The sequence below is a fragment of the Pocillopora damicornis genome, chromosome 3 (genome assembly GCF_964200805.1).
Source record: "Pocillopora damicornis chromosome 3, jaPocDami1.2, whole genome shotgun sequence".
In the NCBI taxonomy this organism is placed as follows: Eukaryota; Metazoa; Cnidaria; class Anthozoa; order Scleractinia; family Pocilloporidae; genus Pocillopora; species Pocillopora damicornis.
In genome coordinates, this window is record NC_142672.1 from 28412868 (window position 1) to 28426049 (window position 13182).

The 13182-nt window shown below is 38.6% G+C and overlaps 2 protein-coding genes and 1 pseudogene across 3 annotated transcripts; 2 read left to right on the forward strand and 1 right to left on the reverse strand.

Moving 5' to 3' along the window:
• The first annotated feature begins 366 nt into the window (after window positions 1–366).
• Window positions 367–2260, forward strand: LOC149049190 (uncharacterized; annotated as a pseudogene).
• Window positions 2261–4981: 2721 nt separating this feature from the next.
• LOC149049191 (beta-1,3-galactosyltransferase 5-like) lies at window positions 4982–6152 on the reverse strand. The gene has a single exon (XM_089201804.1). The coding sequence runs from the start codon at window positions 6075–6077 to the stop codon at window positions 5097–5099; it is 981 nt and encodes a 326-aa protein (XP_089057930.1). The 5' UTR covers window positions 6078–6152; the 3' UTR covers window positions 4982–5096.
• Window positions 6153–6279: 127 nt separating this feature from the next.
• On the forward strand, window positions 6280–11176 carry LOC149049192 (uncharacterized). 2 transcript variants are annotated; one of them, XM_089199162.1, is made up of 4 exons: window positions 6280–6390; window positions 7609–7665; window positions 8129–8188; window positions 8990–11176. In XM_089199162.1, the coding sequence occupies exons 1-4, from the start codon at window positions 6346–6348 to the stop codon at window positions 10532–10534; spliced, it is 1707 nt and encodes a 568-aa protein (XP_089055288.1). In that variant the 5' UTR covers window positions 6280–6345; the 3' UTR covers window positions 10535–11176. The 2 variants fall into 2 exon arrangements, with proteins under 2 accessions (XP_089055288.1, XP_089055289.1); XM_089199163.1 differs by lacking the exon at window positions 6280–6390 and adding an exon at window positions 6801–7023.
• The last annotated feature ends 2006 nt before the right edge of the window (window positions 11177–13182 follow it).

Genomic DNA, 13182 nt, shown 5'->3' on the forward strand with positions numbered 1-13182 from the left:
TGCTAGTTAATATATATGTACGAGTGATGCATTTCTTGCATTAAGGCGTTAGGTCGGTTTCCTTAAAGTGAAGACCCTGATAGGCCCTTCCCGATTATGCCAGCATTTGTTTTGGCATTATGTGGTTAAAAAAGTATTTTTTTACACTTTTTCTGTGAAAAGAATTGCTAGCGTTATTTAGCATTTTGCATAACTTTGATCTAGATTTCAGCACTCAGAAGAGTTTAAATGCTAAATTTTAGAATTCAAAAGCATTGTGATGATTTGCTTTTGTGTTTTAGAGAAGGATTTCTGTAACTGTATGAACTGAGTTCAGCTGGTCAGCGGTTAACTTTCAGAGGCCGTTCAGGTGCATGTACAAACAAGATGGCGTCGGCCAGTGTCACGCCATCTTCTCGATACTTGCAGCTTATAGAAGGAAATTCTGAGGGGGAACATAGACCAGTCCCTTCAGCGATTGCTCGAGATCGATCTTTAGAATCAACCAGTGGAAATTACAAGCGCAGAGGAAACAGCGATACAACGAAAGTCCCGTTATATGAGCGAGTTAAGCAGTTCCCAGGCGAGAATTTGATTGTCAGAGAAAGAAAGTTGTTTTGCAGTGGATGTAAAGAAATCATTTCCTCCATGAAAAGTGTTCTGAAAATCCATATTTCGTCCAAGAAGCATCAAAACAGTAAAGAGAAGTTGAAAAAGTCAAAATTGAAAGACCAGACCATAATCGAGGCATTCAGAAGAGAAGGAAGTTCAAAAGATAGATCGAAGTTGTCTGTGAGTTTTTGAAGGCGGGTATCACGATCGGTAAAATAGACATACTACGGTCTCTGTCGGAGAAGAACAGCTATCGACTCACTGGAAGCTCTCATCTGGGACAGTATGTTTCCATGGCTTTGAAACAGGAAATTGAACGGATTAAACAAGAATTGGAAATACCTGGTCAAGTTAGCATGACAAGTGACCTTTCAGTCATTTTTGACGGCAGCACCAGACAAGGGGAAGCAATTGCTCTAATAGTACGTATAGTGGACAATAACTGGAACATTATCCAACGACTTGTGAGAATTGATGTTTGCTCTAAGTCAGTCAATGCCAACGAACTAGCACAAGTTCTTAACTAGTGCCTGTCTGTTGATTATGAGGTCAGAGCAAATTCCTTTCTCGCAGCCATGAGAGACAGTGCAAGCGTTAAACAAGCAGCACTGGACAGAATAACATTTATATTCCCTAAGATGCTGAATATCGTGTGCTTCTCTCATACACTTGATAACGTGGGAAACCATTTAGTGATCCCAACATTGGTAGAGTTCGGAAGCCTTTGGATTAGAATGTTTCGCCATAGTTGTAAAGCCAAGCTGTTATGGAAGGATTTAATAGGTCAAACATCAAGATCATATAGCGAGACTAGACAGTGGAGGTGTCTCATCAGTTGATGGTGCAGTTTGGAGATGTCGCAAGGTTCGTAGAAGAGGCAAAGGACGCAAAAGTTTGCCTACAGTTACCGCCACAACTTCAAGCAATACTTTCTGAACCACAGCGACCAATGAACTTGAAGCTTGAGCTTGCCGCTACTATTGATGTTGGCGAACATTTTGTGAAAGCCACGTATTTTTTGGAAGGGGATGGTCCTTTGATTTTTGGCTTGTTATGAGAAACTAAGCGCCATTTTTTTGTCAAGCTCCTTGTTTCCCTAACGTCCGTGCAATTGCAACTGCAATTGCGGAGGAAGAACGTAAGAGCACTCGAACGGAGTGCGAAGGCTTATGTTGTAGCCGGCAATTACGTGGTTTCCGAGAAAGTTCAATGTCGATCTTTATGATGTAGTGGTAGCATTCAAGGCTTTCAGACTATTCTGCCCCGTTAGGATCCAGTGGCTTAAGCCCACAAATGCATTAGTAGAGTCTCTGAGAGCATTTCCTTTCCTGGATAGTGATACTACCATCGACGGTCTCAAAGCCGAGCTTCCTGCCTATTTGGCTGCCGCTGAAGATGTTGTTACCCGACTGAAGAGAAGAAAGTCGAATGATGGTGTGAGCACGAGGAACAACTTCCTCGTTGGGCTTCCGCAGTGAAGCAAGTTCTCCTTGTTCAACCATCGTCTGCTAAGGCAGAAAGAGTATTTTTAATACTGAAGGCGTCCCTCAACGAGCAACAGAATTGTGCTCTTGTTGACTACCTCCAAGCCAGCGTCATGTCACAGTACAACAAGCGCTAAGAACTTCGAACATTAATTAACTGTTTATCATTGGACAAGTTTTGACTGTATCAGAAGTTTTATAACAAACAATTGAACACTTTTCACTTCATTCAGTTGCTGATACACACATGATACCTGAGTTTCTACGTTTTGCTTGAAATTAAACAAAGCATTTTCTGCAAGCAAAGTAGCATTATTTTGAGAATCGAGCATAATTTGAGCATTTTTTTGGCGTAAAGCGGAATTTCTAGAAGTATAAAATGCCAGTTTAGTAGCATAATCGGGAAAGGCCTAGACCCTGAGACGTTCTCTGTTTTGGAGTGCAGGCATGAGTCCATTCAACGTTTTAATGACATAAGCAGTGACTTTGGACAGGTTTATAAAATGAATTAAACAATGGAAATATGTTTATGAATTCTACTCTAACCAATATCTTTTTATATCATATCCAGGTTTTAAAGCAGCATTACTGAGCATAACTATCAAGTGAATATTTATTTCTTTTCTTTAATTTGTTACTGTAAAGTTTTTATTAATATGCGTGAAACTGCTGCTCGCCTCGATCAGCTGTTGCTATCTGCGAGCAGTAGATGTCAAGCCGTAAATATAACAGTATCAACTGAACTGAATTGAGTTGAATTAATGATTATGAACTCTAAACTGACAATGTGTAACAACATGAATACTCTAACCAACATATTTTTTACATCAAAGCCAGATTTTTAGTCAGCGTTTCCGAGCGTAATGATGAGAACTCTGTTTCAATAGGTAAAAGTAAAATTGAAAGCCTAGAAATTATTTGACCTCTGTAGCAGTGTGACAGTTTCTATTTTACCTTGAAACGGAATAGTTCCGCTGAGTAATCTTTGATTACATACATGAGTCAATGTTTTAAGATTGCTTGAAAACCAGAAAGAAGAGTTCATTTTATCAACTACATTTCTGAAATGAATTTTTCCGTGTCTCTTGTTTCCTCACCCTGCATGTGTCTGGATCAAAGAATATAAAGTCTTGATTGCTCTCAAGTCGGTAAGAGCTAAATCTTACATCACATTTTGATAGTTTTTAGTCTCAAAGAGCTACTCATTCGCAGACATGACCCTTTGTATTGGCATTAAAGCATATCAGTACAAAGTGATTCAAACTTTACAAAATCATCCAACAAGCTTTTGGACAGTCACGATTTGTGTATTTTCAAGGAAAAATAAATCTATTTATAATAAAAGTCGGATATAACGCGCGCTGTCATTGGTTGATAGCGCGTGCTCTATGAGAGTATAGAGCATAGAGCTGAGCTTAAGCTGTCACGCCATCTGCCAATTGTACTGTGTTCGAGCTTTTCCGGGACTTCTTTTTAGCTTTTTTCCGATAATTGAAAGTGAAATTTCGGAACTGAAGCGAGCCGGCAAGTAGCAACAGAAGAATCAAACAAAGGTTTGTAAACATACCAGGCGCCGTAATTGACATTATTAAAACGTGAGCAGATACGAAAATCCTCAAAGGGAAAACAAAATAAACATTCCGAGTTTTAAAGATTTTCACGCTCAGTTAGATTGCAAGCTTACGTACGGTAATAAAAATCAAACACAGCTAACACTCGTATAGTATATAAAGTTCAGTGTTCAAAAACAAAACAGAACAAAACAGAAATGATGAAAAATATAACCAAACTGGCATAATTGTTAAAATTCATACTAATCATGACGGTGTCTGAGCGAATATGATCATGCTGAATTTCATCGCGGCTTGCTCATCATGGCGATCTCCTGTCATCACAGTAAAGCAAGCCTCAGAAACTACATCGGCCGTCCTTCGAGTGAAAAAATAAGAGCTTGCTCTGATATCCTTTCCGATACGTTGAGTGGCAATTCACATCAGTCACTACAGCCGAGTTTTGCGGCGCTATCATCCCGAGCGATCTTCATGTCCCGGTGAATTCGGCTGTCGTTCATTCAAAAAACATTCGCCTTGAACAGTTTGTTTTCTACCTTCTCATGTGAAAAAACTCGCGTGTTTTTATGAGCCATAATTCGGCTGAAGTTCACTGAACATTTCACTTCAAGATTAGAGACTTAAAAACTTCAGGCAAAAGTGTTAAATTCGACTTGCCGAATTATTTTAGTTTGTAAACTATCGTAGAATGTGAACTTTGATGGTTTTTGAACTTTGATGGTTTTTGAACTTTGATGGTTTGACACTTTTGACAGCTTTAATCTTGTACAGCCAATCAGATTATTTGAACCACTCTAACAAGGATTCTGATTGGCTTATTGTAGCGTGCTTTATGAGAGTATAGAGCATGCTGACGACATTGTTGTTCGCTTTGGAAATAAAGTTTGTTTTGAAAATTAAAAGTAATGCTTGGGTAATTTAACGGATTCTTTATTATACAACAAATAGAGAAGCCTTGACTGTGCTCTGTTCTGTTATAAAGCACGCAGGGAGCGGCTAGAGCACTCAAGAAGTGGGAAGAAACACTCGACTACGTCTCGTGTTTCTCCCTACACTTCTTTCGTGCTCTAGCCGCTTCCTGCGTGCTTTATAACAGAACAGAGCACAGTCAAGGCTTCTCTATTTGTTAATTAAAGTTGCAATCAATTTTTACAAGACGAGGAAGCAGTAAAATTCAATAAATTCCCCATAAAATAATAAACTGCGATAGTCGTTTCTTGATATCTACTGCTTATTTTGACAGATACACAACTTGCTCAGACACTCAGCCTGATTGTCGGTGAATGTTGTAGCATCCAATGCCCTGATTCTGACTCTTCGAGCTACGCACATTCAAAACAAAGATGGCTTTAATTAGCTGCACTCAAATGAACAACGGATATTTTATAGGGAAAAATTATTCACTGAAGAATTTATGAAAATATACGTATGTACTAACCACGCCATCGAACTACTGAGGGAAAATGGCTAAGTTAAACATTTTCATTTGGCACTCTTCCCCTACATCATGCCTGACTAAAGTATTCTTTGTTGGAACACATACATATTGGGGCGGATGCCATAGTTCAAAACCCACATTGTTTGTAATATTTATTCCGTTCTTACTTGCTAGCATGCCAACGTAAACATCGTCCAGTCTGAAGAACGGCAAAGAAGAGAAAGTGTCAACAAATGCACGTACAACATCGTGAGATAAAATGTATCCAAAACCGGGGCAAAAGTCTGGATATCTCGTCCCGCTATATTCCTCGTAAGTTACCTTCCATTTACCCTCCCTTAAAGGAACAGGATTTGTGTAGTGATTGCCAGCGTAAAACATCTTTTTCGGCGTGGTGTGTGCGCTTAAGAAGGAGAGAACTCTTGGAACGTGCACGAAAACGTCGTCATCCAATTTCAAAAGAAACGAGAAATTGCAATACGTTACTGCCCATTCGAAGCCCATTTGTATCTTTCGGGTTTGATTCCAGTAGTGGTCATAATAGCTAGCTCGCACAAGGTCCTTAAGTGCTTCATCTTCGTCAAGCAACACGTTCGAAACTGTTTCATTCCGTGTCTGGGCGACCAGAAAAACTGACGTCCATCTTGGTTTTGCGGATCTTTCGAATGCCCATGTCTTACGAATGTTATTCCTTCTTTCGAAGTTACCTGGAGCGGATGAGATAATCATAAGAAGATCGTGATGTTGCATACAAGATCTCCTGGTTATAAGAAATGATTTGTAATGAGTTTGCGAAGTAGAAGTTGTCGTGTGATTCATTTTCAGTTGTCGTAATTGTGTGGGCTGCACGTGGTTTTCGACATCTAGTTGTTCACGAACACTGTCGGAAAAGGAGGAGCGAGTACTCCGTAGAAGACTTAGCTGGAAAGATACACAAATTGCCATCACAAAAGCTAAAACGGTCAAAACTCTTTTTCCTTGAATTCGGATCATTGTATTCCAGATAACCTGATAAAATTGGGTATGCAAATAAAGTTGGCGGAGTGTAAACTTGCCTGCTGGCGTCGCTTAAAGCGAAAAGCGTAACAGAATTACTTATTTTTTCCGGGCGCCATATATGGTGCTGGTAGTTGGTAGAATTTCTACAGTGACGTCACTTTCCTACAAGCAAAGAGGCATGGCTGCTAAGCTGATTTAATGCGCGGGCCGCGCGAAATTGAACTGCTGATTCCGTCTGCGGATTTACCGGCAGAAGTCGGAAATGGCGGAGGTTTTTGCGAGTTCTTCTGCTAGTGATAATCCCAGGGTATGTATTCATTTGGTATTTATGTTATCTTCGGCATTTCAATGTTTCAATTTTTAAGCTAAGCATACTTACTGAAAGCTTGAACTTAATCGTATTCGACTATTCCAGTCGCTGTTTTCGCTCGATATAGTCGCTCTCCTTGTCACCATCTCCGAAACTTATCGTTCGAAACTTATCATCTTCGAAATTTATCGTTCTTTTTCCCAATAACTTTCAGCTGGAATTTAGTAGGAGCCCTGATGATACTTGCGTTTCGTACGATTTTCGACTGTGAAGTGTGAAATTAATCACAATCGCCACTTTTATCTGTGTCAACGCTACAGAAACTTTTTTGTTTTGCCTGTAAGATAACTGTGACGACGCTTCAAGTTTTCGTGAATCTTTTGTATAACTGATGTCTCTCGAGTGAGATTACATGTTAAGTATCAATAATATGAGGGCATACATACACGGACTTTACACGCATTTTATGCATATGTAAAGTGCTACAACACGATATCGGAATTGAAGCGTGTTTGCTCTCCATCAGTGCGCATGCTGTGTCACTTGGAGCACGTTAAAGCAAGTATTTCTCGGCTTTATACGAATTACCCTTTATACTACTAATGTACAAATCAAAACAAACATCCAAAGGTATTTCACTACAAATATCCGTGCATAATTTTTAGCCAAATGTAGGCTATTGTGTTTATTATCCTTCATTTTACACAATGCTTGACCACCAGGAAAACTTCCTGAGGGTGGATCACAAAAATGGCAATTCCGGCCCACTCCAGTTGGAGCGAAGTAATCAGAGTAAAAAACCAAAAACACGGAAACAAACATATGCAAAGGGACACAATAAACAGTTTTGCTCTCACCAGACTGGAATAACATTAATAACATGCATGTCTTTTCATTTAGTTAACATTTAGCCTGTGCGGAGTCCTTGGACGCACCGGAATTATACTTCTAGTTTTATGCGTTTTCAGCGCTTTCAGTTAAATCTTGAGTCTTAAACTTTTCTCATGCTATCCTAGCATTCCTTGTGGGTTATTGTGCAAGTAACCCCCCAGTTTTGCTCTGCAATGACCAGTAATTTGCCAGTGGTTTTTAGGGGGAGGAGAGGAGAAAGCAAGTGATCACTTTTACATTAATAGCTAATATGTATCATGCTTTCCTCATTTTCCAAATGGAACAGTTTTCGTTTGTTTTCAAGTAAATCATTTTATATCATAGATGTTGCCTGAAGAACCAATGTCTGAAGAAGAAGAAGAAGAACAGGAAGAAGTGGAGGTACAGCTTTATGTACTTTAATTCTCATAAGTGTGCACAGTGGTTGCATCTAAGTTTGTGAATTAAGTTTGTGAGACATATAACCACTGAAATTTTATTGCATTTCTGTAAAGAAAAGTCTTAAAAATGATGTGAGCAAAGGTAGTATGGTTGCATTGTGACTTGTACTGCCGAAGTTAAGTTTAGATTTATAATGACTGTCAGTGGGTGAATGGACTTGTTAACCTTCCTTGAGATTGTTGAATGGTGATCAAGTATTTTCTTTGACAAATTTGACTGAATGCTATTGCACTTGGGGCTCTCTTACTATTGTGACAAGTTACTACACTTGTGCCTTCACCAAGGGTGTGTTTAATTCAGTGTGTAGGCTTCACTGTTCATTTGTACATACAATATAATTTTAAAAGCACTTAAAATGGAGCAATAAATTTATTGTCATCTTTTTGTGCTGCTTATTTTATAGAATTCATCAGCATCTGAATATGAAGATGCTTCTGATTCAGAAAGTGATGAAAATGATGAGGTAAATTCTTTTTTCTCTACATATTCATAAAAATATGATGACTCTACAGGTTGTTTAAAAAAATCAACTAGAAACACTTTCAGCTCTGGATTTCATAGCTACATGTACATGCATTAAGTGGTTTAAGTTTGGCTTTTTTCATTACAAATAATATTCTTGTCTTGTTTATCAAAGTTCTTAAAGTCTTTTGTTTTTCATGAAAAAATTTTCTTTATTTCTGTTGACTTTTGCTCTAGCTATCTAGGGAATATGTCCCAAGTTGATTTCCTTGATGTCCAACATGACCTGAATAGCTTGCAGAATTGGTCCCTGACTGATAATGAGATTTTTTTCCAACCATCTAAATGTGTAAACCTCACAATAACAAGAAAAAGACAAAGCTCCGAAAGGTTATATAGGTTAATGGATAAGGATCTTAAATTTGTCTCTTCTGCAAAAGACCTTGGCTTCACTGTCTTGAAGGACTTGAAGTGGACCCATTTAAAAACATTCATTTTTAAACACTGCATGTTTTTTCAGTCAATTTATATAAGTTATAAAAATACTTCATTACATTTAATGGGTGATTTCACTGTAAAACTGAACCTCTGAAACTCATGCAGAAAAAAGAAATTAGATCCACATTGATCGCATTCTTGATTACCTTTGGCTTGATTTTGACTTACAATTTACAGTAGATTGGGTTTGGACACGTACTGCATTATGATCATGCCAGGATAATTTTATATCTGAGGTACAAAATCGATTCATTGCAGAGTTTTTATTTTAAATTTTCAACTTTATTTCTTTTCTTGTGCACAGGACAGTGAATTCATGGACTTTCTATCTAAGCTAAGGGGCTCAACTGAAATCAAAGAAATTCTCAACAGTGATGGCCACTGTTCCATTCCAAGAATAGTGGAAGATTATGAAGCAGTTGTTGGGATAACAGCCATCACTGATACCAGAAAGGAGGGGCCTTCATCACTTCACACGTTGCCATTTATTAACTCCTTGAGGGAAGTGTCCTCTCAACTGCAAACATTTCAGGCCTCTCCTGAGACTCCAGATGGAACAGCCTGTGGTTCAGCGCTGAATGCTGCCCGTCAAATTTTGTATTGGTCGTCTGTTTTTATTTCAGTGATGGAGGCCAGCAATACAGGGCAGCCTACATGTACCGTATCATTATCCACTTCCACATCATCCACATTGTCAACACCAACATCATCTACATCAGTGTTAGCTTCATTGACATCATCTGCATCAACATCATCTGCATCATCATCATCTGCATCAATATCATCTGCATCACCATCATCTGCATCAACATCATCTACATTGGCATCATCTAGTTTGACATCATCTGTATTAACATCATTTACCTTGACATCTTCTGTATCCACATCACCTACATCATCTAGGTCATCTTTATCCAGTCATAACCCACCTGCTACAACTTGTGCATCTTTGTTGTCAAATGTTATTCCACTATCAGTGCAACAGGACCTGCATCCTTTATCCTCATTTAATCTGCAGTCTTCCTGCTCAATAGTAAATCCTCAACCTTCCACTTCAGATACTCTGCCATTTGGTCAGCATTCTCTGTCATTTCCTCCAGTTTTTTCTGCTACTGGTTGTACAGCGTCTCCGTTTTTTCATGCTCAGCTATCTTCATCAACTCCAATCCTACCCTCCACATTATCTGGACAACCTGCAACATTGCCTCCTCAAGCTCCCTCTATCTCATCCTTGCCAGTGGAAGTCACACCATCACCATTCCAACAAGTTTCATCATCCTTAAGCCTGTCACATCCGTCATGTAGTCAGCCTTCATCTTCACAGTCAAGTGTCCATAATTATTCAATTTCATCTATATTCTGCCCAGTCATTTCATCCACTGCATCCACTGTCTTGCAGACATTTCATCAAAATTCTCCTGCTCCAGCTCTTCAGCTATCTTCACCCTCAGTTTCATCTGTTTTGTATCATCAAGTTTCACCATCATGCTCTTCTGTGGTATTAGATCCTGTGACTCTTAACATCCATGCCAAATATGGTCTTCCTGGTCAATCCTGTTTAGACTGGCTAAATTCATTAACAATTCCAAGAAATGTTGAAAGTCTAGAGCAAGTGAAGGAGATCTGGGAGCTTGGAAGCCAACATTGTCCACCATTAAGAGATTGGACTATGCTAATGAGGAACTTTAAGTCATCCAAAGGACGAAATACTTCCATTTACAGTCAACGTAAATTTATTTATTTATTATTTCAACGTCATGGGTTTGATGTTAGCAGCATCTCTTCTCAGTACAATGAAGTTAAACCCGGTAAACTATACAAACTTTTAAACACTAGTAAACAAAATTGATGAATGTTGTTCCTGAAATCATTGACTACATTTTAATTCCTATCAATAAGTTAAAGCCTTGTATAAAGTAGCTGGTGGCCAACAAAAATTTCCCTGCTTTCCTGCATGAATCTTGACTGATTACTTTGCTACTGGTTGTTTTCAAGTGCCGTATTTGTAGGAGTGCTTGAATTACATCTTGTTGGTGTTTTTAATTATTTAGACTTAACAATAACTGGTCAATTTACCTGGCAGTTTTCTCGATGTACATGTAAATATATGCCTGCAGTTCATTGTGGTAGTTTTGCTCAACATTTTATGCATGAAAAGTAGCATCTTGAAGTTTAATTTTCATGTGGCTTCTCAATACTTGTTATTGGTTTTACTGGCCAGTATTTCTGCCGTTTCCTCCACTTGCTTCTTGCTCGGCAGTGAACAAGAGGAAATTAACGTAAAATTTGAGATACTTACAGTTTATCGCATTGTTGTTTTATAGTAATAATCTTTAAAAAACTTTTCATAGGACATTTATTGATTATTCCCTATTGTAGCTATTCAGTGTGCAACAATTTTGATGGAACACTTAGTGAGATCTACATGTGTAGACCTTAATACTTCTCACCCATGGATCGAAATACATTTCATTTGATTTATTTCAAAATAGGAAAATGCACGACGCATTCCATTCTAGTTTTTGCATGGAACTCCTCTGATTCTCTGGAGGTGCTGTCATGATTTAAATGAAAACTATTTCAGGCCCTTATTTGATCCATTTCAAATGTACAAATACCTTTCTTGTAAGACCTTTGACGCATGGAAGTAACAATTTTACTCTGACACCATACAACACCATTTATACTGTTTCCATCTCTCCGTCGTTTCCATTTTCCCGTTCCTTCTTTCGCTTTCCCGTTCCTTTTCCCTGTCCTTGTTTGTCTCCCTTTCTTCCCAGGTTAGGGTTAAAGGCCGCTTGGTGTCTCCAAAGAGGATCCAGAATGTTGGCCTATCTTATTTCCCTAAAAATAAACATTTGTTTTCGATTTTAGGAAACAAAAAAGAACCTTTTCCATTTGTCGGCTTAAGAGGTTCTTGAAGTTAAAGGCTAAAGAGGTTCTTTAGCTTAACAGGATCTTAATCGTGGGTTATGTTACTGGGCGTCTTTATACGCGTTTAGCCGTCGCATTTGCCCGCTGGAATACTATGTTGGTTTAGCGCGAGGACAAGAATTCCAACTTGCAATTGTGACGGCAATACGCGTGTATTGCAAGTAAATACGCCCATTGTATCGACTATTGATTGAGGTTGTTATAAAATAATCGTCCTGTACGGGCGGTGGAATGCATATTGCTTACGCCTTATTGCATTGACGTCAATACCAAAGCAAAGAACCAAACTGGAGTTAGTTAAATGATAATACGTTTCAACACTAACAACCGTCTATTGCTGCAGATTAATACTGCAATTGAAATAATTAATTAGCACAAATTAAAGTTTTTCTGGTGCCATTTTCATGCGCAATACTGATTTATCTAGCTCATTTCAATTAAAATAAGGGAATGTAGATCACGTGCCTAATTACTTCTTGTCGTTGTTGTTATTGTTTTTTTTTTGCGTTTTGCTTGTATCTTTTTCCTTTTTGAAATGACAACGTTACGGCGATTAGATGTCTTTCACAACGTAGAGTTTTGTCTGGATCCGCATGGCATTCGTTAAACCCTTTCACCCGACTTTATTTCTATTTCCTTGGCTTGCATCATCCTCGTCGCCAGAGCCGCTTGTCCCTCTTAGGCGGCTGAGCCCGTGCACGAGAATCTTGGCCGGTTTTACACAAAAAGAACGGCCAATCAAAGGAGCCGTCTTAAAATACTTTGTTATACAGGAGTTTGAAACTGTTGCTTCGACTGGCTCGATTTTAAACTCCCTTTCAAATCCGGCCGACCAAATCATGTGTCCCGAGAACCACTTGTTTCTCGTGCGCAGGCTAAGAAGGACAAGCGGCTCTGGGGATCAGAATGGGCCTGAATATCATTGTGAACAGGCTGTTTGGTCAAGAACGTCTTTATTCCATCTTTTAATTCGTTTAATGAACGATCGCAAAATGCGATACATCTACTGACCACAAATTGCGTTTTCACGTAATATGTGTTGTAAAAAGTAAAGGCTTTAGTCCATACTTTTTATACCACATATTGCGTTAACGCAATATGTGGTATAAAAAGTAAAGGCTATAGTCCATACTTTTTATTCCATATATTGCGTTAACGCAATTTGTGGCTCTAGTAGATGTACCACACTTTGCGATCGCGTTAAAGCGTCTTACTATTCTTTTACCAGGTTTTGCGTTATTACAAACTGTGGTATGAAAAGTATGGACTGTATAGCCTTTACTTTTGAAACCACAATTTGCAATAACGCAAAACCTGGTAAAAGAACAATAAGACATATTTTTAAACCGAAGAACGAACCTCGCAAAATGTGGTACATCTACTAGAGCCATATATAAATAGCGTTAACGCAATATATGGTATAAGTAGTCTTCCACCCAATTTAGCTGAGGTCCTACTACTTAACTGATAAGTAAAGGGACTGATCCAGAACGCCAGCATCCATAGCTGACGGGCTCATTTTATTTATTCTGCTCTGTTTTCCTTTCATTTATGGGCAATTGA

Bases quoted from the DNA above. Each gene is read 5' to 3' on its own strand.
- LOC149049191 (XM_089201804.1), bottom strand. From the start codon at position 6,077: ATGATCCGAATTCAAGGAAAAAGAGTTTTGACCGTTTTAGCTTTTGTG.
- LOC149049192 (XM_089199162.1), top strand. From the start codon at position 6,346: ATGGCGGAGGTTTTTGCGAGTTCTTCTGCTAGTGATAATCCCAGG. The intron at 6,391-7,608 runs GTATGTATTCAT...TTTATATCATAG, and splicing joins CTGCTAGTGATAATCCCAGG to ATGTTGCCTGAAGAACCAAT. The intron at 8,189-8,989 runs GTAAATTCTTTT...TCTTGTGCACAG, and splicing joins AAAGTGATGAAAATGATGAG to GACAGTGAATTCATGGACTT.